The 23,136-nt window shown below is 42.1% G+C and overlaps 1 protein-coding gene across 1 annotated transcript in view; it reads right to left on the reverse strand.

Moving 5' to 3' along the window:
* Window positions 1-18,077: 18,077 nt before the first annotated feature.
* The window catches only part of cacna2d1a (calcium channel, voltage-dependent, alpha 2/delta subunit 1a), a 90,495-nt gene continuing 85,436 nt past the window's right edge, over window positions 18,078-23,136 (reverse strand). Inside the window, exon 39 of the mRNA XM_069164755.1 lies at window positions 18,078-22,379. Within this exon, the coding sequence (XP_069020856.1) occupies window positions 22,343-22,379 (37 nt within the window). The 3' untranslated portion in view covers window positions 18,078-22,342. The remainder of the gene's footprint in view (window positions 22,380-23,136) is intronic.

The raw sequence follows: 23,136 nt of genomic DNA on the forward strand, positions 1-23,136 counted from the left end.
GACAAAACCATATTTTAAGTCTAAATCCTCTGTGTTACAAATCATTCATTTTTACCCATGCTGGAAAAAGTTAAGAGCCCATTGCTCAGCAGAACGGAGCACGACTGTAAATACACTTTCTGCATGCTACAGACATATATTTGGATGCTTTGTGTGTTCAGTTACAATAGTTTTAGATTTATAATTAGGGGCAAGTGCGATATAAATCAGACAGGAAAAGCTACCGAGTTACAGCTACATGCTCCGGTGCCAAGATCCGACACAAGACGTTGTGTGTGTACTTAGGATATTGTAAACTGTGGAGCGTTTAGAGGCTCCTCGTGGTTGAAAATGGTTTTTTGGGGAGGACGTGTTATTAATGTTTGGGCTCCGCTGGACCACATCTGGCACTCATCACTGTGTTGTTCCAGCCCTGATGTCTGGCCAGGCCGCTCAATTAGATTTCACTTAGTCTCTTCCTCTCCTTGCACTCACACTGTTGCTATCTCCAAATCCCAAGCATTTGCTGAAGTTGACGATTATAATGAAAGGTGCTCAGTGAATGAGAGAGGTGAGATGTAATGAGAGGAGGCAGCTGAGAGTGGAAGTATCTAGTTTAGAGTGAAAAATGTAGAAAGGAAAAAGGTGAAAGACCCGACAGTCTGACCTCGCGCCGAAACTTCCACTTAGGTGCCCTTGAGCAAAGAACTTCTGTGTCAGCTGGATAAGTATTTAGTCACGCTTTCCTGGATAGCAATATGTCAAAATGTAGTAATAATATTAATGATGATAAATATCGATTTTAAGGCAGTGTTGAGGAAAAACTGTATTGCATGAATAACAGGAAAGTAGCAGGTTAGAGGTGTTCCTCTGTCTGGGAATTAAACAGACATTACATCTGCTTCAGAGAGCACAAAATGTGGTAGTGGGCTCAGCAGCCAGATGTTAGCCCCTCACACACCCCGCTCCCTCTCTCTCTCTCTCTCTCTCTCTCTCTCTCTCTCACACACACACACACACACACACACACACACACACCATTTCTATCTCTCTACCGGGACAAACGCACGAATACCACAGTCCGGCGCGCATGTTACTTTCCCCAGCTCCAGGGCGGTCAGAGGTCAGGGTCGGCACCGCTGGAGGTGGTTAACTAAGGATTCAGTGCTTTACTCAGTGACATGTCAGCAGGGCGGATGTGAGCCGGGACAGCCTCTGAAGCCACCAGCTAAAAGGGGGAGGGGGAGGGGAGGAGAGCGGAGGGTGCACGGAGCTCGTTTGGATGCATTTAAATGACCGGTGGTCGTGTGTGCGCCCCGCGCTGCTGCAGTGCTGCCAAATCGCGACACGTCAGGCATCCTCTCTGGAGCTGGCGTCAGCCCAACAGATGCAGGAGTGTCTATTACTGACATGACCATGACCTATTTACTGTAGAAGGCTTCATGACAATCAACAGATGCACTCTGGCGCGGTTTAGGCGTCTGGACACGTTGCGCGTCTTTATTGTTGAAATAGAAACCTGTAGATCACACCTGAATAAGTATTATTCTCTAACACGCTTAATTATTAGACCACTAACCATACCCAACTGATCACCCGCTAGTGAAATAATTGGACCTGCACGGGGTTCAAGAAGGTACAAAGCACCTCAATTATCTCCTTAAGTTTAATTATGCGACGTGGTTATTAAATGTTTGCAGAGATACAAAAGAAAATAGCCTTGAGCGTTAACGCTTCACAAACAGTGCAAGACATGGCTTGTGATCAAGTTCATTCAATGTCAGTCAGTTTCATAATCTGTAATCAAAAACTGACTTGCCTATTCAAACGTAAGCAAGAAGCTGATTTAAGACAAACCACAACTGTCAAACTCCTGTTCCAAAAAATTTGAAATGGAAGTTTCTATTTGTAAAAAAAAAATTCTAACTGGTTTCATTTTTATTTTTTTAATTCAAAGTTTCTTGACTTTCACTGCTGTCAATTTCTCTCTTTATTGCATAATATCCAGAGAATTAAACCAATTGGATTTCAATAATAAATTTAATCAGACATGCAGATATTTAACATCCTCTAGAAGGTCTTCAAGTCTTACCTGTATCCACAAGAGTGACTACAACACACACCAAAGCTTGGTAAATCCATACGTTTGTCCTCATGGTGAGTTTGGAGCAGGTTAGTTATCCGGGTGAAGTGAACACAGCCGCTGCTTGTTTGAAGTGCAGATGATCAGCAGAAGACTTCGCCTTCCTCACACAGATGCCACTTTTCCAAGAAACAGCACGTCCTCGGTTCAACCCCCTTTTACTCAAGTTTGTGCTCCTCTCTGTCAGCGTCTCTCCTCATTGCTGTCAAGCCCTGTGGAGCAAAGAACACAGCTTCCGGTTGTTACTTTCAAAATAAAATCAGATGTGCCTGCTTGTTAATTTTCTGCATTTTACAAATATTGAAGTCTAATGATATTTTATATTTGTTTCGTCAACCCATTTAAAAAAACAAAAACAAACACTACTTAGCTCCCTACTGACTGATAGATTTATAGGTTTGTTTCCTTTGTCTTTCGCTCTCCAATTCATCAGATTAACTACCCCCTATACTTGACTTCAATAAACTGAACGACCTCTGACCGACTGGCGACCTGGCAGCCCAACAGTTCTTCAATTGAATGGTTTAAGTGCTCTATGAAGCATAGGCAAATGATTACATAATCATTAATGAGGTAAGATATAAAATATTTTTCATTAGAAGGCTTACACCCTTTCACAGCAGGTGGTTATGCTAAACCAGACATGGTAGTAGAGGCGTTGTGACTTGGGGCCATAAAAATTATTTACAGACCTGTTGGGCTGGTGGTCATCAGGAAGGATATCTTTGACTAGATCCTCTTTCTGTCTCCCCTCACTCCCCTCACTTTGGCTTGGCTGAAAAGGCAGATGGGATTATTTACGTGATCCGCCAAAGAGCACTTGGCCCAAAGTATTGATCGTATCCTCAGTGGATTAGCCGGTTGCAAAATACCTGATGGAGTACATGTGCACAATCATGAAGCATAGGAAACAAGTAGATAATAGTTACACTATTATCTGAAGTGCTCCTAAGAAAGACACCTGCTGACGCTGAACTCTGGCCAACTGGAACCACTGATACAAAGAAACCACTTTGGTTTAATAGAGTGTCACTCAATCAATCACGCATGTTGTAGAGTGAAAAAGATCTGTCATCACTTGTAAACTGCTTCTCTGTGATTAATGTGCAGAATAAATTGAATAATTGTTTGGAGTGGGCCGGTACGCACCGCGACGCAACTGGTATTCCCAGATTGTTTTGTTTGGTGTGTCATAACTTTTTCATGTGCCCTGGCACGTCTCACAAGTTGTTGGTACTTTCGTCGACCCTCTCCTTATCATGTCATCCAGTTGATTTGTAATGGCCTTAAATAAACAAGATTACCCAGGAGGCACTGCATTTTTGGCTGCAAGCTTCTCTCTGTTGGTGGTTAGTCAAAGCAACAGTACATTAACCCAACGATAATATTGGTCTGGCTCCAAAAAAGTACAAAGAGAACACGGAAGTGTCAGGTGATGACAGCGGAGCTTCAAAAGTGGAATCCTATCCAACCAGTACTAAATCCAGGCCGGGAGTAGCAAGTTAACGTTAGCGCCACTGCTGTTTGTCCTCGCAAACATGTACAGCATCTGCTGAAAAACATTGCCATCAAATATTCAATCAGATAATACAACCTAATTGTCTACTATTTCTTGTGAACTAGCAATTCATATGAGAAAAAAATGGAAGGAAACATTGGTTGACAGAATGCCACCACTTCCTGTACCTGTTTCAAATTAAAAGCCCATGTTTCAAATCAAAAGTCCTCTCATGTTTCAAACACAGTCCAGCCATACACCTGGTTTTTACTTTTGTCTTGTTACTCTAATAATTGAAAGGGTTGTCCCCTTGATTAAATATATTTATGTTGTAAACATCAGCAATATATCTTAGTATTAATTATTTGCCGATACCGGCTGATACACACACCAACATGTGAATAAGGGGAGCACTTATAGACAGGATTGCACAAATCTTGCTGTGCCACATCATGAGACAGCATATTCTTCCAAAGACACACAGGGTCAACTGTTCTCATAACATTCAAATCTTAACAAAGATGAAAAATATCTGTCAGGGACTGAGGAAGTATTTGTCATCCTGTTTAAACAATCCTCATAGCAGAACCAGATATCGGGTGCAAACAGTGCCAAGAGTCTACTCATGGCATATTCCAATGGTACATTTGTAAGTGACCTCGTACAGCCCTCAGAACTGTATCGCTTGCATTATGAGGATACAGTTGGAGAGAGTACACTAACAGCATACAAATTTATGATGCCCTGTATCTTTATTGTGCAAATTTTACATTGATTACTGGAGTTTAAAAGTACCGTAAAGGTACAATAAGGACACTATAAAGACAACAACGGGCACCACAGGCACAGTATAAATTCCTATAGGGACACTATAAGACGTGAAGTGTGTGTGTGTGTGTGTGTTTAGGAGAGGCAGCTGGAAGTGATCCTATTTAGGTACTAGAGTACAGGACTTTTGTTGGGCTCTAACCCTTACTTGACAGGAAATCCACACTTCAGCCGTTAACGGGCGGTGGACTTAAAGCCCTCCAGAGAGAGCAGCAGGGGGAAGAAATGGTTTGAGGTAAATGCCAGACGCCCGGCCCTCCCTCATTAAGACGCGTGCAGGTCATTTCATTTTTCTTTGGTCCCTTTTCCTCCCTTTGGTCTGCGTGCGTGTGTGCGCAGAAGTGTAACCAGCAGGTGTAGAGGTGTGTGCATGTGTGTGCGTGTGTGTGTGTGTGTGTGTGTGTGTGTGTGTGTGTGTGTGTGTGTGTGTGTGTGTGTGTGTGTGTGTGTGTGTGTGTGTGCTCTGGGGGGCTGAAAAACTGCGGCTATATGCCCCGGCTGCAGGCACGGAGCTGCACCGCTCACCATGCACACATCACACTCGCAACGTCAATCAGTGTCAGCGCGAAGAAGAAATCCAGACGCTCAGAAAATCTGTCTTTGGGTACATTTTTGTAGATTGGAACCTTTTGAATTACTGCTCGCCCTGTCCCATGTGCTTCACAAGCCTTGAGTAAATAAGTTGGGTTTGACAGCTGATTATGCATCTAGGGAGAAGATGTTGGAAGTGGGAGTGCTCTCTCATAACAGAGCAAAGCAATGGGAGTATTACCTTCCAGGATTTACTTTTTTCACTCCAGGCTTTTTGCTGACAACTCCAAAACGTCAGTCACGCTTCAGCATTGTTAATTAGAGCATGGGAAGTTTGGTAGCACTATGATGTACATGACTGATGAGCCATTTTATTTAAATGCGGACTTAAGATGTAATCAGTGTAACTGACATACAACTAATGACTGCCAGGAACAACATCTCTGGTTCACTCCTTGAAAAGTATAATCACAAGCTTCTTCTTATCAGATAGCAAAGTTGTTCCCGGATGATTTCCAGCTAATTTGTGATGACTCTGAACAAATTGCAGCCGTCCAATGTCATCAAAGGAATCCTGAGAGATAAATTTAATGATTGTGTTCTTGCTTTGTGTCTGATGATTAATCTCAATGGTGCTGCAGAACTGTGGGAGGATACAAAAACCAGAGAGTTATAAAAAGAGTTGCATTGGGTTATAATGACAGAAAGGAAAACAGATTTTTACCATGGATTTCATCCCATTGCTTGACTTGGAAAAAAGGACACTTTTGTGACACCAGTGAAATCACTCCTAAAATCCAGATCTGACATTGGGACAGTAAAGGTACCAGAAACTGAAAGCAACAAAAAGTCAGCAACAATTTCCAAAGAGGGTGTTTTTTTTAAGATAACGTGGAGCAGGTTCCTCCAGAATTATTCTATGACTGACATCTTCTGTTTGAGTATCTGGGGCATGAATAAGTTGTTCCAGACCAGAAAATGGTGTTCAGTTTTTGTCAAGTTTACAATCCAAAGCTTAAAAGGAAGAACTTGAAGTCTGTGGGAAGGGCTGCTCTGTGATTGACAAGTAGCTTAAACGTTATCACCGCTTTATACAGCTTTTGCTTGATTTGCCACACATTGCCACAAAAATGCCACGAATAATGTCTCCATACAGTACTTGTAAAAATTACACATTTATACCCTTTTCAAACCAAAGTTGAACCAGGGTTATGACCACGTTGATTTTGTGTTTGAAAGAGTCAACGAATTGTCCAACTGGACTTCAAGACCAAACTCTCGAAGGTGAGTCACACAAGCGTCGGGTTTTGGTGTGAATGCCACCACAAAGTATTTCATAGTTTGTAAACGGGGGCGCACAATTGTGATGCAATTGTCAGAGGTTGCCGTCGCCCATGACGGTGCGATTCCAGCAGAAATACATTGACGGTGAACAACGATTGAATGGACATGAAAATTGGCTAAGATTTTGAGTTGTGGGAGTTTCCGCGCCCGGTGAGGAAGCAATCCAGAGGCTGAAGAGCAGGACAGTGAGGGACATGCAAACATTACAAGGCTGCAGAATCAGAGAGGGATCTGTGCACCACAAAAAAAAAAAAAAACGGCACTCAAGAACCAATATGTCAAAATCCATGATCACAAGAAAAACCAGAGTGGTATTGTGCAAGTGGACTGACAGGACTAAGACTTGTGAAAAGATCGAGCTGGTGTTTCTCCTAAATGGAGTTTCATCTCTTTTTAAACCTTGCTCTCTCTCTTTATGCGCAAATCAAAACATATCTATTTCATGGCCTGGTGAGATAAAGATGAGTGTAAAGGGGAAGGAGTCAGAGAAGAGAGATCTACAGAGATAGGTAACGTTCATCATCAGGTGGACGGAGGGAGGAGAGGAGGTTTCTGAAATCGCCTGCTCCCGAGGCCAACACCTGCCAACATTCCCACCAAGCAGCCTCATTTTCTGACTCGCTCCTTACTGCACGATGCCAACATATGCGATTTGGAGATAAACACATCATTACATGCAGATGATGTGCTTATCCAGCTGGCAGCTTTGAGTCTCTGATTACTGATATTATAAACTTTGAGGAAAGTGTAGTTCAAAGGGCCAAAATCATAATTTTAAATCTACGAATATATGAAATTGCACTGTGTTCCTGCAGTTGCAGCGGGACTGAAATGCCCAGTGGATAGTGATACCTGGAAGCACCTCATCAGGTATCGTTAACAGCACTGACCGTCCTAAAAGCACGACTTTACCTGTTTCCGTCTAATTACTTTACACCCCAGCAAACACACCCCTTGTCCTTGCTTCCCTCCATTCCTGCACATGAAGGAGGCTAATCACCGGTGTGATCTCCCTCTTTTCACCTCTGACCCCCCCCCAACACTAGAATAACAACCTCCATACCAGCTCCCCAACCCCTCATCGCTTTCCCCTCCCCCCCCAATTAGGAGGGTGCTTTTCCCCTTGCAGATGACAGATGAGGGGTCAGGGGGTTGTCAGACCCCCTTGCTAGTTTCTCCCGATGCCCATCGAGAGATGAAACAGGAGGACGTCCTTGCCTTGGGGAGTGACAAGGAAAAAGGTTTCGAGATGGAAGTCACACTGACATAGATAAATGACTGTCCGAGAACTGGGCACGGAAACACAAAGAGCGGGGAGTCTGGGGCGGGTCAGCAGATGGAAAATGAGACCTGTTGCATGGACTTAAGGAGGAAGAGAGATATTCAAGGTAAAAAAAAAAGTTGAAGGTTGAGACAAAAAAAAAAAAAAAAAACCTCCAAAGAAGATTTGGCTGCACCTGAGGAGAAAAGACAACTGCTGCAAGAAGACCAACAGTTTTAGACGTGAAGGGAGCAACAGGTTGGACAAAGGGATAGCAAATGGACTGACGAATTAAACGACCAAAGAGAAAACAAATCAAATGGAGATCAGGGGAGGAAGACGACGGAGATAGATAACGCAGCGCTCGCTGTGCCGAAACGCTGCAGCGAGCCTTTTTCCTCCGCTGCAATAAAAGCAGAGCTGCAGTCCAATGAATCAAGGCGTTGGGGGCTTTCCTCTCTCTGTTGTGTGTTATGTCCACCGCTAATGGGCAGCAGATGTGGAGGTATTTCACAAGTGTGGCTTTGGAAAACATTCCCGCACATAAATCCAATTAGGTCGGACCCTGAACACGAGCTAGCTAGTGAGCAAGCGAGCGTGCTCTCGACCGCCCAAACGCTCCACGGTTGACTTAAATAATCGGATTTTTCGCAGGTAGAGAAAGATGTAGGCTCATTTAGTCCTAAAAACACTCTAAGCTTAAGTAAACCAATGTTCTAATTTGGGATTTTGGCTGTTTGGGTTTGTCTGGTTTGGAGGTTGTGTTGGGCGATAAGCTTCGACAGCTCAGTGTTTGCTGTCGGGGTTTTCTTTGTCCAGCTGGCTAAAAGGGACACCGCTAAACCGCACAGGAGAGCGATCTGTATGAGAACATGTCACAGGTTGCAATTTATGACAACGGTTCTGAAAGCAGAACTGGACCAGAAGTCTCAATGTCAGGCCAAAGTTGTATCATCAGAGGGAAATGCTCAGATGTTCTGCCCAAAACAACCACGCATGAAATCAGCGCCAAGCTAATATACCCCAAGGCAGCTAAACTTCAATATCATCATGTTTCCTCCGGGACTCATCCACACTCAAAGTCAGTTATTGGTTCCTGATAACAGAGCAGTATTTCTGACGAGAAATGTAAAGCCATATAATTTCAGTGAGGTAACAGCCTTCTCATCCATTTGCATTCAGCACCAATGAAATCCTGAAGGTGATAAATGCAGCATTTTTTAAAATCATTACTGGAGCTGCATTCAGGATTTAGTGACATCTAGTGAGGGGTTGCAGACTGCAACCAAATGAACTCCTCGCCTCAGCCTCCACCTGCACCTGCACCTCCAGGTGTGTTAAGAGAATCTACGGTGGCGGCAAAACTTGCAAAACTTGAGTTTGTGTTTGGTTTGTCCCCTCTTGGCTACTGTAGAAACATGACAGCGTAACATGGCGCGCTCTGTGGAAGAAGACCTGCTGCTTATGTAGATATAAAGGGCTCATTCTAAGATAACGAAAACACAACAATTCATAGTTTCAGGTGATTTTGTACAAATGAAAACATAATTATAAATATTATATTCAATACCTGCCAATAAAAACCCCTAAATGCTACACACTGGACCTTTAAATTGCAAAGTTGACTTACATGCTTCATGCACTTTGTTCAAGCAAGCATGACTATATTATTACCACGCAAATAATACATGGGGTATTATTTCAGGTTGTCACTCAGACATCAGTGTAAATCTTTCGTACGGTCTGATAATGGCGGCAAGTTTACATGTACTTAAGAGTGTTTCACAAAGAAGTCACTGATGCACCATGTTGCAGACAGGCATTTGGATAATGCAGGCTAGAGGTAGTTCACTGTTGTATTATCGTACAGTATTAAATGTAATTAAAATGTTATTTGTTCTCACATCACAGGAGTTTGGATGCTACTTGGACAAACAACAGAGTTGTTTAACGTCTGTCTATTCCCACGAGGCGCTTCACTTTTAGAGGAGCAAATGATTTTAGGATGAGAAATAACTGATAAGTTTGTGAGGCTGTCTGACAGAAGGCTGGCTGGAGTTGCTGGAATCTGAAAGCAAGGTTGACGTGGTTAACATTGCAACATTAACGATAACTGGCTCAAACTTTCGACAATCTGGATGCTCTATGTGAAATCCAGCTATTATGCAAACACAGTGCAGGCAGGTCATAAAAGGAGGCGACGTATTTTGTCCTCATTTGGGCTCGACCACGCGAAGTAACTGGTCAGTTTTTTTTTTAAAACGACAACACACTGACCACAGTTCAAATGGCCCGGACACTGACATGGGCTCAGCGATTTCAGCGGTACATCTGATCTGACCTGGAGTCAGCACTCAGCGGAGACTGCAGCCTACTGTGTCTGGATCATGAGCTATTGTTTGGAGTGCTGCAGCTGCTGCAAGCTTGTCTGGCACCTCATTGACTGGTAACTGGCTCCACGTGTGTAAAAGGGACAGGTCCAAATACATAGCATGCACATTAATACATATACATATACACACACACACGCACACGCACACACTGAGCTTCACATATTACAGGCGTAAATGCACACCTCGCCCCACGCTTACAGATAGACACGTGCATACACACACACACACACACACACTAATCCCCTGCCTTTATTGGCACAGCAGGAGTGTGGTGGTCATGTGTGGCTTTATTAACTAGGGTGGGACAGGGAGAGGTGAGCCGGTAGAGGCAGGGATGGAGGGATGGAGGGATGGAGGGAGGGCGGGGGAGGGAGAGGACGGAATCGGGCGTGCGGGGAGTCCCGCCAGGTGCTAATAGATTTCCTGCAGCTTTGAAACGTTTACTTGCGCCGGTCCCCTGGACTGGAGTCGGGTTTCACCTGTGGCAAATTACCCGGACCGAGGTTTGACCTCCCTTCAACACAACACCCCACCCTATACCCCCTCCCAGACACACGCCTCTGACACACACTTACCGAGGGGTACAGACGTGTGCGCACACCCACAGTTACGCCTACATAGCACTACCATACATCCTCAGTGGTGACATGCCTTTACACGCTCGTATACAGTGTTGGACGGCAACTAAATACATTTCTAGTCTGATTATAGCAAATTAAAGTTAAATTAATAGTTACTATTCAAAGTATTGGTGATTACAAAGGGGTTACATTGGAATATATTGTTTTTGGTAAAAAGCTCATAGATATACTATTTATTCTGCTGCTCGGGATTTCACCTCTCAGAAATGCCTCCTGCCTACGTGCAGACAGGCTCCATTCATTTGGCAGCATGCGCTCCAATCTTAATAATTTTTCTTTTAATTGTTTTTTCAATTTGCGTAGCTCCTCATCTGCCAATCAAATCAACGTGCATCGCTCTAAGCAGCCGCCCACAAAGCGGTTAAGAGTCATTTGGGAATCAAGTGTGAACGTCACCCAGCCCTGTTGATGGATCCATCATCACTCGGCATGGAGTCGACCTGAACGTACACTTGGCTTGAAGTTCTGGGTACCTTTTGGGAAATCCATTCCCGTGGTCTTACTCCTAAACTTTGACGTTAAGGTTGATCTCATGTCTGGAGCTGGAATCACAACTTATCATTAAACACTAGACGCTGGAGGCAACACTAAACCTCGCTCTGTCCGAAGTTAAAAATGCCCCTAAAAATGGTGTATTTCTTTTGTGCAGAAATATAAATATAAGAATGACAATGTGGTTTAACAGGGAGTTACATGCCGGAGCTGTTTCTTAGTGCAGACTGAGCGCGCTACCCTGTGGTCCTGTCAGCAGAATAACAGTTGCCAGTTTTGACACTTTCATGCTTGTAAAGAGACCAAAACCAAACTTGTGCTAATATCTGTCAATTTGAGAGGATGGATTAACTGTTGTCAAGAGATTGCTCAGATAATGTATGTAACTGTCCTCAGGTGTGTTTTTCACTTCCAACAGAGCTTATCTTGCTTCTTTTTCACATATATTCTGAAGGAATACAAAGTGTGAAATTTTGGAAGCCACATCCAGCAGCTGGTTAGCTTAGCATAGCATTTAGTGTAAAAAAAAAAAAAAAAAAAAAGGTACAATATTTAAAATGTATATATATATATATATATAGATATAAAATCCTGAAACTGTTCCTTTACTTTCTGAAACTTTCCTCTCTCACTTCAGATGCACTAATTATTCATTGAGACACATTTGCACTTACTCAACATCTAATTACCTGAGTGCCACACACACACACACACACACACACACACACACACACACACACACACACACAGGTTCTCCACATGCCAGCCCTTTTGATGTTTGCGGTGAGAGAGGTTCTGCACTTTCTTGTTTGCATGCTTGTAATTTCTCCTTTTTCCCCGCACGTGTGTGTGTGTGTTTGTTAAGTGTGTGTTTGCCTGAGTGGTCTGCACGGGATTCAGGGGAGTCACTTTTGCTTTGGAAAGTATGTTTGTACTTACAAGTATATGGAGGTGTAAAGGTTTATCCGCTTTGTAGTCATAGTGTGTGTGTGTGTGTGTGTGCGTGTGTGTGTGTGTGTGTGTGTGTGTGTGTGTGTGTGTGTGTGTGTGTGTTTGTAGAAATGAGGGCATCTGCATATCGCTCCAGCTGTGAGATGCAGCTGTTAATTTAGCCACAGTCGATGGGGCTTGGCGTGTCAGAAGATCTTTAAGGGAGTCAGCTTCCTGCGTGTGCCAGACCTCGCCGCTTAATCACTCCGTGTTGTTACACACAGTCGAAACGCTGACTCGCTGTCCCGATCAGACACCTGGGGCTCGCGGCGGAGGAAATAACTCACACTCTACCAGGATAAATATGTCTGCCCTGACTGCGAGTGTGTCTGCGTTATGTAACCGAGCTGTATCTGATCTATCTGATATGTGTCTGACTGTGTAAGAAGAGACATCGTTAACAGTCATCACGACTGCAAGTCTAGCAAAGTGAGTCATTGTTTGAGACTCTGGGGCTGAGTTTGTTCGTTTGGTGTGTTAGTCGGTCAGTAAGGCAATCAGCTGCAGAGTTCAACAACAGTCACAGCATGGGAGATGAAGATGCTGACAAATCATAAAGAATCCAATTTACTGCTATTATTTAGTCAGTTTGTATGACTGATTCATGCTGCATCACTGCTTTGTCAGCAATTTACTCTTATCAAAAAGAAAGTTCCTTTAGAGTAGTAAACTTTTCAAGTTTGAGAACCTCTGCATGTGCCACTATGTATCAAAGCCATTTACCCAAGTTTTCATCAAATAAAATTCACTAATGTAACCACAGTAGCCTCAGAAAGGCCCCGAAACAACAATACAATGCTGATGTTTCAAAATCCCCAAATATGTTAAAATCTTTTACTTGAAGTGACGTCACTCAGAGGCTCTACTCTTGACTCTGACTCCTCTTCGGCACTAAAACATTTGTCTGACACGTGAGATCCAGTCTTGTCACTTGTTTCCCAGCTTTTTTTTTTTTTTTTTTTTTGGACCTTGAAGCCATTTAAAAAAATCCATAACGAATGAGGAGTCCAGGTCCGCTAGCGTCATGCCATGTTGGACGTGACATCACCCTACGTGGCTAAGCAAAGTTAAATTGTATTTCTAAAATAGTCAACTGATTAACAGCTGATTTTTACATTGTAGTTTGATGTGCATTTACAATTACTGTCTTTTTCATACAAAATGAAAGCAAATTACAACTATTTAGACTTGGGATAGAACTGTTGGGCCTTTTAGCTCAAAGCCCTTTATACCATCAGGTGGAGCCTTGTCACCCATTGGTTTGTGAAGTGCCATTATGAAGCCTCGAATTCAAATTTCGTCCGTCACCATCTTTTGGAGCTAGAAGTGAGCATATTTGGACGAGCTGGGGACGAGCGAGCGGTGGATCTGACTCAATCCGACACTACGCCAGCCCATCGATAGCGGAAACCTGACTGCACCGCAGGCCTGTCAATCAAACAGACGTGCCCCAAAACATACTGCTTTTCGAGGCCTAATATCTAAATATTGATGGGATTATTTTCAGATGGCATGCCAGAAAACAAATGAGGAGGAGTGACTTCAGCAAATGACACCATATGACATGTGGAAAAAAAAACTGATCAACCTTCTATTTCATGAGAAAAGTTGAATGGGAGTCGATGGAGCCGGAGGCTTTTTGGAGCCAAACCCTAATGGCCCTACATGCCCCACAGTTTTGGAATCATTGCTTCCGTTTACACAAAAACAGATTTGCTGGCCTACTTCTCCTGATATCTAGCAATGCAGATAAATTAGCTTTGGATTAATTTGACAAAATCTTGAGATTTTGCTGCCTCCATTACAATACAATAAGATCTAGAAATAAATGGAATCTCGTTTGTGATCTTAATGATTTTGTTCTATTTATATTATATCTCACTATAAACCAGCCTACAAACCTATAAACAGATTGGAGAGAATTAAATTCTTCCATCAGGCTTCAAGATTAACTCAACATTTACTTCTCTTGTTTCAGGCGCCATCATTTAAATACAACGTTTAGACAGCTTGTTTCTTTTTCACGTCCCGTCTTGTCTGCAAATCTTCGTAAGTGCACTTCTCTTTTCTCTCCTGTTCTGCTCTCCCCTGAGATAAGGACCACTCATATTTCCAGTCAAGGACAGCTGATGCAGAACCGTGGGTGATGCTGGTGATTCGAAAACCACATCAAACCTCTGGTACTGGACGCTGTGTGGCCAGATGAGGCATCTGCAGCGCTTATTTTGCTGTTTTTCCCCCGATACAGCTGGGGCCTCCGCGTTCGCCTCACTTTCTCTGTGGCCAAAAAACATGAAAGGAACATAAAAAGCCAATGCTACCAGACTGCAGCAATTACAACAAAGTGAATGCATTAATGAGTCACAAAGTAACAGAACTCCCGACAGGAGACCCTAAGTGGTGCAGAAACAACAGAGCAGGTGGAGGATAATGGTAGCTGTAGCTGTTTTGGGAAAGGCTTTGAGTATTCCCAGAAAAATGTTTGGATATTTGTTTTTTTCTGGTGGTTCGAGTTACTTTTGAAGATTTAAATAGTTTCTTTTGATAATGTTTTTGAAGGAATTACATTATTGCAGGGTTTTTACACAATAATTATTCTGAGGTTGATTATAAGACAATTTTGTTTACTTGAAAATATAACACTGTTACTTTGACAATTTATGGCTTTCTATACTCCAAGTTTCAAGTTGAAATCGCACCTTGCGTGAAGAGTGAAAACCACAAAATCTCCTTCCTAATTGCTGCACTTCTTATGTAAAGATGTACATTAAAATGCAATGGGACATGGTCATCTTTTAACATACAACTTCTGGAGTGAGCATGTGTGGTCGGTAGGAAATCATAATTAAACTTCAAGTGAACCCCGTTTTGAGGGGGAATCAGGGCGGCTGGAATCAGGGCGGCTGCGGAAAACAACTTTCACAAAATTGGACAAATTTCGAGACAAACAGTTCGGATGCAATCTGTGCCTCAATGATGGAGTATCAGGAATATATTAAGGAATAAAAATGAAAGAAGGAGGGCTTTGTTTTTCTTTTTTTGTATTTACAAAAAAACTAAAAATGTCAAGAATAATGCTGATCTATCGGTATTGCAAAGCATACGACATTTCAACAGAGCTCTCAACATTTCGATCATATTCTCGACATTTCTGGCCCGGCTCTGGCAGACCTTTGCTCACAGCTTCAGTTTTTTTCCGCTCTGATTATAGTTTGGAAATACTGGTTCGCTCGGCCACACTGAAGAGCAGACCAGTTAGCGACCAGTGTCGGTGGTTAAGTGCGAAGTGTGAGTTGAAGTCAAGGTTTTTTTCTCTAGGGTGCATACCCTGACCTAGTCACACAGTGAATTTGGGTTTGGGAACACCAGGCTATGACATTTCCACTTCATTTTTGAAATGTGAAATAAAAAAGAACGTCGTCCTCTTGTTTCTGTTTTCCTTAACGGGGCCCTAATGGTGGTTCTTTTGCATTTAAACTTGCTTATCTCACCGTATAAGGATGGGCATGAAATCATCAGGCAGGTCCATGTGGTAATCATTGTGACGAAAAATAAGAACTGATAAATAAGGGCGGATGTTGTGTCAGTGTTTTGCATAAGCTGCAGCGTAATCACAGGGATTTTCTCGTTCCAATATGTTTTCTCGAAATGATGGGCTACCAGGAGCTGCTTGTGCATGATGAAAGAAAGCCATACTTTTACTGTAATCTCCTCCATCGTAATCTAATATCGAAAAAAAAGAGTTGCATGCAGTTGACTGCCGACCCTCAGGGCACAGACTTTCTGAATAACAGAGGCACTGAGAAAAAAAGAAGAAAAAAAAGAACAAGATATGCAAAACAGATCAATCTCAGCTTCCTTTAAATGGGATCCCCTAGTGCCTTGTAAGGATCGCAGCATATTTATGACCAGTTGTGATTGGGTTTTGAGCCCTTGCCAAACAAATGCCTTTATGAGGTGTTTGCAACCTAAATGAAAGAGTATGAACTTCATTGGGGATTGGGGTGGTTACAGATGTCCCTTCTGAGCACAGACCTTTAAAAACTACACAAAAAGAGCTGAAAGGCAGGAGACGTGGAAACAAAACAAAACCCTAACGATGCTTTGGTGGGCTTATCCTCGCTCTTTGTTGTCAGTTGAGGCTCAAAATGCTGTTTCTTCTTGCAACCTCAACCCACAAAGTTGTTCTTTTTCTCCCCTAAAAGCATGCGTCTACTGCATCCTTTGTGGCCTGCATCTGTGCATAAACAAAACTTTCTCTGTGGTGGTCAGCTGGGTTTGTCTGCGGGAATGAAACGTGGTTCTGTGTGGAGACAATGCATTCTTCAGTAATCTAAAACCAGTCGTACTCTTTAAGATCGCTTCCACGGGACAGGAAAGGAGAACACAGGAGCCATATCTTCTTCATCTAGCACTGTGAGGAATGCACGAGTAAGCACTGGCTGAGAAGAGGGAGAGAAAGGGGGGGGGTGGTTTGGAGAGTGGGACATGCATATAAATGAAGCGGTAAACTACAGTATGTGACCGTTCCCCACCGAGCGTTTAGGATCCTATTTTGTAAAGCACCTAAATGTTCACCCGAGTGCACAGATGACATGTGACACCATCTCTATAGACTTTGGAAGGCCCATATTGGAAAAACAAATCTGCGGTTGTAATGAGAGGACTGTTCATACTTACAAATGTAATTACTTACACAATAAACTTTCCCTATTTACTCTCGAGGCCGTTTACTTACGGGACTTCAGGCCAGATATCAATCAGTGACAGAGGGACGCAAGCCCGGAGACTTAGGATAACAATCAAAAACACAACAGGAGTGACCTCTCAGTGTAAACCAACAGGGTCATCTTGTTGCCAGACGCGAAGTCCAGAGCCTCTGGCAGGAAAACCACCGTGTGCTGTTGACATCACAACTCATCTGTGACAGACAAGGAATAACACTTTTGGAGAGGAAGAGGAAAAAAAAAAAAAAAAAAAAAAACAGAGTCCAAGAAAGATGGCGTGCTGTCACCGGAAAACACAGCCTTTGGCATGATGATAAATCTTTCGTACAATATTCACTCGTGGAATGCATTAAAAAAACAAGATTACACACGGAGAAAAATATGCTATGGTTACAAAATGTAACAGACGTGCTCATGAGCTCTGGGACTGAGATGTGCTTTTTAATTTATTTGCATTACTATCACAATAAATTATATTTTGAGTTTGTACTCATAGTCCAGACTTGCCTAAAATGGCCTAAAGTTGCAATCAATTTTTGTCACAAGCTCTGTAAAATACACAATTTCGCATTATTGGTCTCTATACAGTTGTTCAACTGTGCAACCACCAAAAAAAGGCTATTTTCTTAAATTAAAAATAAATACTAAAGACATCATAATTGGTCTTATTAAAAGTTTCCCCAAGCACCTGAAGGATTTCAGTTTTTCCTGATGTCTTAGCAGCACACCATACAGAACTGGGGTTAGTATTAACGTCCATAATAAAGAGTAAAATGAGCCAGTGGTTTGTCTTCAGGGGGCAGTGAGGAATAGTAACTCCAAGACTCTGGACTTGAGCACAGCTGGTTTCAGGTTCAAGTGCAAAGGGGACTGCGTTAACGAGAAATTCACTTACCATTTGATCAACATGCAACGGGGGTAAAACAGGAATTACCGTGAATTTATGACCAGAGGCACCGTTGTTAATAGACATGTCCTTGAGCCAAATTCAGTGTTGTGGAGAGATGTGGCTGGACTTACGGATCCTTCCTTTCTTTTTCTGGACATTGTTGATTTTGGCAGGATGTCAGTTTCTGATGTTGGCTAGACACTGGGAGAGCAAACTCGGGGTGCTTCCTCCTCATTCTCACACACATTTGGATGGGAAATGTGTGCTGGCAATGTGACAGAACTTGGTAAAAGAAATCTGATCTGCTGTGGAAAAAAAAACAGACATTTTGGGAGGAAAAGAAATCAGCCAGAAGTCGAAACGCAATGCAACACGTAGTATTCATAAACTTTTATTCTGAATATACCTCATTTGCACATGAATAAACACTTCCTCCTCCCCGGGATTATAAATATTGTTCTTTTGTCTTTTTGTTGAGAACAACATTGGTTTTGTACAGTTTTTTTTTTTTTTTTTACATGACTGATTCTGGAGAATCAAGTTCCACTAAAGTGTAACATATTAAAGCACAATCTAGGGAGACTGACAGAGGCCCACCAAGACCCTCTCCAAAGCAGACTCTGGTGAGGTGTGAACTGGGTGGATGCCTCCATCGAGAGCCTGCCGTGAAAACCAAAGGCAGAGATAGATTGATTGACAGGCTTGCCAATCATCTGCCGAAGAGTGGCAGCTAGGTAACAGACACACAAACAAACAAACAAACAAACAAAAAAAACCACACACACACTCACACACACACACACACACACACATTAAGCAATCCTCAAGATCCCCGAAATCAGAAGGCCAACCCACACGATCCAAACAGAGCACCAACAGAATCAAAAACACTTCATATCACATCGAGAGTATATTATTCCTGAGGTGACAGCATCTGATTGTAGCACTTGAAAATAGAATGGATCATCTGGATGACGTATGGAGCTTGCATTCTTTCTCCATTGTTTTCTTTGTGTTTCTAAAGGAGCCGGTTGGAACATTTTAGGTGATCTGAAGTTTCACTGTTTACTTCTCTGCCCAAAATGACTTGAATGACCATGCCAGCTTTTGAGCCCAATAACTACAGTTCATGTATACTTTACCACTGCTACTGACCGTCTTCCAATTATTTGATATTTGGATGTACTTTTTTCTGTGTTTTTCTGAAATTGATGGTCTCCTCCGGAACCAAATCCAAAATTTTAATCAAAGTTTAACGGCAAATTTCAATTTCAGTCAGTGGTGAACCGACTAGTCGACCGTCGCTGGAAAACATTACTCAAACACTACGACATAGTTTACCAAATAATTGGTAGTAATGTAAAGCATTCATTAATTTGTAGGAAACAGGCTAAATCACTGGTATGGTACTTAAATAAGAGTGACAAATAGTGCATTCAAACATCGTGCTGGCCAATCAGGTTCCCTTTCTCCGGTCGACTCGGGGCAGAGCCAAATGCTGTCACCCCTGAGAGAACGGCAGTATTAGCTGATCATACCTTATTACATCATGAACAAATGCCTGACACCCAGGATATTACGCTTCCCAAAATTACACACTAAAGCAGGAGCACACCGGATTTTTTTGTTTTTTTGTTTAAATTATCAGCCAGTACCATGCAGCACAGGGAAACAATTTATGAGACTTACATCTTGTCCTGGTTACATTGCATAAATGTTGTATTACGATAATAGGTTTCTCCACAAGAGAATAAGAGTCCTACTGTATATGGCACTTGATATTCTTGAGTGTTAGTAAATGAGGAGCATAAATACCATTGTTAGTTTCACCACATTGTTTTTTGTTGGAAGGTTATAGATAAAGATAGAGGAAAACATTAAGAGTAAAAACTGCACTTCAGACTACTTGGAAAGTTACTGGTGATGATGATGGTGGTTTTGGTTTAATGATGATTTGATGGTGGAGCCTGACAAGCAATCATTCTTTGATCTGAATTGGGGGAATGCTTCCTGCTGACATTATTCAGTATGATGTAATTATCTAGCTAAAGGAAGAATTCGGAAGAGGGTGAATGTTGGTAGTAATACGACGCACATAGCTTAATTATGTGGTTTTCTCTTCCCCGCAGAGTTAAGTAATTTCCTGCAAACATCCGGCCGTGTTTATAAAATATATTAAAAAAAAAAGATGCACTCCCTGGTTTTGTTCTCGTGGTTTGTGTTGCATTCTCAAATTTCTTTCAGTGTTGATGTTTTCAATGCCAAACGCTGACAACTGTTGAATCTTCAAATGTTTAAATGCAACATTTGATGTAAATGTTCGTCATAGAAGCATATTTGGTGATTTGGGATGTAGTGAGGCAGAAAAACCGTGTAGTGTATCCATAAAGTATCTGATATCACTAAACAAGTCACACAACAGTTGCTGCCTTGGCACATCTCTGCCTTCTCTGTGAACTAATGAGATATGAAAAGCAACAATCAGAAGAATTATTCTAACATGTGATTGTAAGTTCTTAACAGAAACCAACAGACACTTAAAAAATGAACAAACTGTATGTTTAGTCATTGACAGCAGAGCAAAACAAACCACTCGAGTGCAGCTGTTTTAACTAAAATTGTCATTTTTTATCTCAAAGATTTAAACTGTTTTCAATGATCACGGCCTAGTTTGACAAATTCTTTCCTGCCTTATTTCATCATATTCAACTAACCCTCAAGTCTGTTTACAAACATAAATTAATCACAACGATACGGCAAGTTGTTTTCCTCATGTTGCATCTTCCAAATATTTTCATCCTGAATTTCATCACGTAATTATAATTCTCTGACATTGCGCTGGTTTAAAGGTCCAGTTTTGATTCTGTGAAGTGTGTTATTGTTTATTATTTTGGCATATTTTTTTTTGCTCTGAAGCAGTGGTTTGACTTGTAAGTGTGTTTTTCAAAAAACATAAATCTATTTAACTGTTGCAAACAACATGACACTATTTCTCTAAAACCATCTACAGTAGTTCAAGCACATTTTCTTTATTACTTCATGTCTTATATATGTAGCTAATGTGAGAAGAAGGCACACACAAATGAACGAAGAAGAACGTATATTGGGGAAAGTGAAATAGGGCAGAAGTGAAAAATGGTTTTCACTTGGTGATATCACAGTAGAATAAACTGCAGGAGGGAACTTCACGATTACACAGAGATAGAGGCTTCAGCAAGGAGACCAAACCTCAAAGACGACTAACAGCTGCACTTTGAATCGCAGTGCAGATAGTAGTCATTTAATTTAAAAAGTGACAGCAGTAATGAAGAATTCACCTTTTTCCTTATTTAACCGAATGTTGACCAAAATGTCAAACACAAATTCTCTTTTAACCTTTACTCAGTTTCTTTCATGGTGGCAATAAAACAAACAGTAAAATACTGTCCTGACGCGTCATTCAAATAAATAGTAAAAGTATTAAATACTACACTTCTTCACTTCCATTCAGCAGCCACAGACTACAATGGGTTTGTCCGAGTCACACAGTCCACATGGCACTAGAGATTTAGTCCGCTGAGCATGCACAGGACAGCGGCAAGGCTCATCCAGATGGGTTAACGCGCGCTATGGCAACTAAGTTTTCCCCAGAGCAATCCAACACCATTGCAGAAAATCCAGGTACGTTTTACCACTCCTGATTAGGGCTGATCTGTAGATGATCAGCCATAAAGTTAAAATCCGTTCACTCTGAAACAAGCGCTCTGTGGCAGTAGAAGGGTTGGCTTTTGTGCATAAACATAACAATGAACATGATTTCCACACTGCAGTATCTACATGAAAGAACAGTGGGGCGAAGCGAAGACGACGCCCTCAGAGACACTGTGAAAACGTTCTGGGACTGAGACAACCCAGCTGAGGCGAAGGAAAGGCAGAGAGCTTGTGGTGGAACAATTTGGCGTCTCTGACTGAAATCGTAGCCAAATTCTCACCCCCCCCAAAAAAACAATAAATAACTAATAACTAATCACTGCAATCGATTCAAAATAAAGTACACTTTTGCAAAGGGCAGCGCTGTTTCTGGCAGTGGTGAATAAAACCGCTCAACTTCTTCAATAAACAGCAAGGCCCTCCATCGTGGTTTAAATCCCTCTGATAATATAAGGCAGTCCAATCGCTTTCATCAATGACATCAAGCCAGATAAAGTTCGGAAAGTCGCCAATCAAAATTAATCTCTGGATTCCTTTAATCTCAGCTGGCAGGGGCCATTGAAGGGACGAGGGACAGGCGTAGCTCGAGGTCTTTCTTATCATTCAAATCATTATCTTCTGATATACATTTCTTTCGTCACTTGTACCCCAGTGAAATCACTTTGAGAAACCCCTGAAAATAAAGGTATCAAGAGAAGAAACTGTCAGAATGTGGGGCTCACAGGTTTTTGTTTGTTACAAGCGCTCCTCGTCGGGCATTCGTCGTTTCAGCGGCAGCGCTGCATGCTGGTTGCCATGTTGGAGAAAAGGAGGGAGAGAAGTTACAGGGCATGATCTGGTTGTTCAGAGGTCACGATGGGATGGCATGGTGTCTGGAGTCTGTCACAACCCAGAGCAGAGCCAGCTGAAGGGCCACCATTAGCCAAAGTGAGGGACTCAGGCCGGACACCCCACCACAGTCAGGGTCCTGCTCCTGGTGCCAAGCAGGGAGGAAAAGAAGAGAAGTTACCGTTTGTTAAAAACAACACAATTAAATGCTTTCAACTGTCCGTTTGCCAAAACCCCTCCGTCAAACAGCTATTGTCCAATCGGAGCTTAACGAGAAGAACTTGGAACGGGAGGACTTTCAAGCTGTTTTCAAGGCGGTTTTCAGTAAGAGCCAAACTCAACATTTACTGAGTTTGGACAGTAGTGTTTAATTTCCAGACTTTCCAAAACCAACAAAAAAAAAGTGTATAACCAATCGATTTATCGGTCTGCTGTAACATAACTTGTGCTCCGGTGTCTAGCTCGCTGGCGTACATCAACAGAGATATAAATTGTACGTGCAGATTCCTCATCTGGCTTCTGAGATGCGTCACTGCCACCACCAGATTGCAGCAGCGTTCTTTCCAATTCAAATAGTAGAATGTGACACACTTTTGTGATGCTTTTGTTTGTTCGAATGAAATTAGATTTCTGGCAGTGAGAAGTTATCTTACTGAACTTTACTGCTCCCAAGGTGATGAATTTGACATCACAATGGGTAATTCGTCTCAGAAGCTATCATGAATGAATTGTTTCACTGAAAGTCTGAGAATAAATCTGATCTTATAATTTTCCATAATTTTTGTTACATCTTGACAGTGTTGGTGGTGGTGTTTTGAACCCATTCTAGGAGCTTATGTTTGCTTTTTTTTTTACTAGCAGGCTATAAATGATGAGGTCTGTAGGTGTCAGTCATTTCAAAT

The sequence above is a fragment of the Embiotoca jacksoni genome, unplaced genomic scaffold (assembly GCF_022577435.1).
Source record: "Embiotoca jacksoni isolate LCO1_2020_lvr unplaced genomic scaffold, fEmbJac1.0.p SCAF_32, whole genome shotgun sequence".
NCBI lineage: Eukaryota > Metazoa > Chordata > Actinopteri > Embiotocidae > Embiotoca > Embiotoca jacksoni.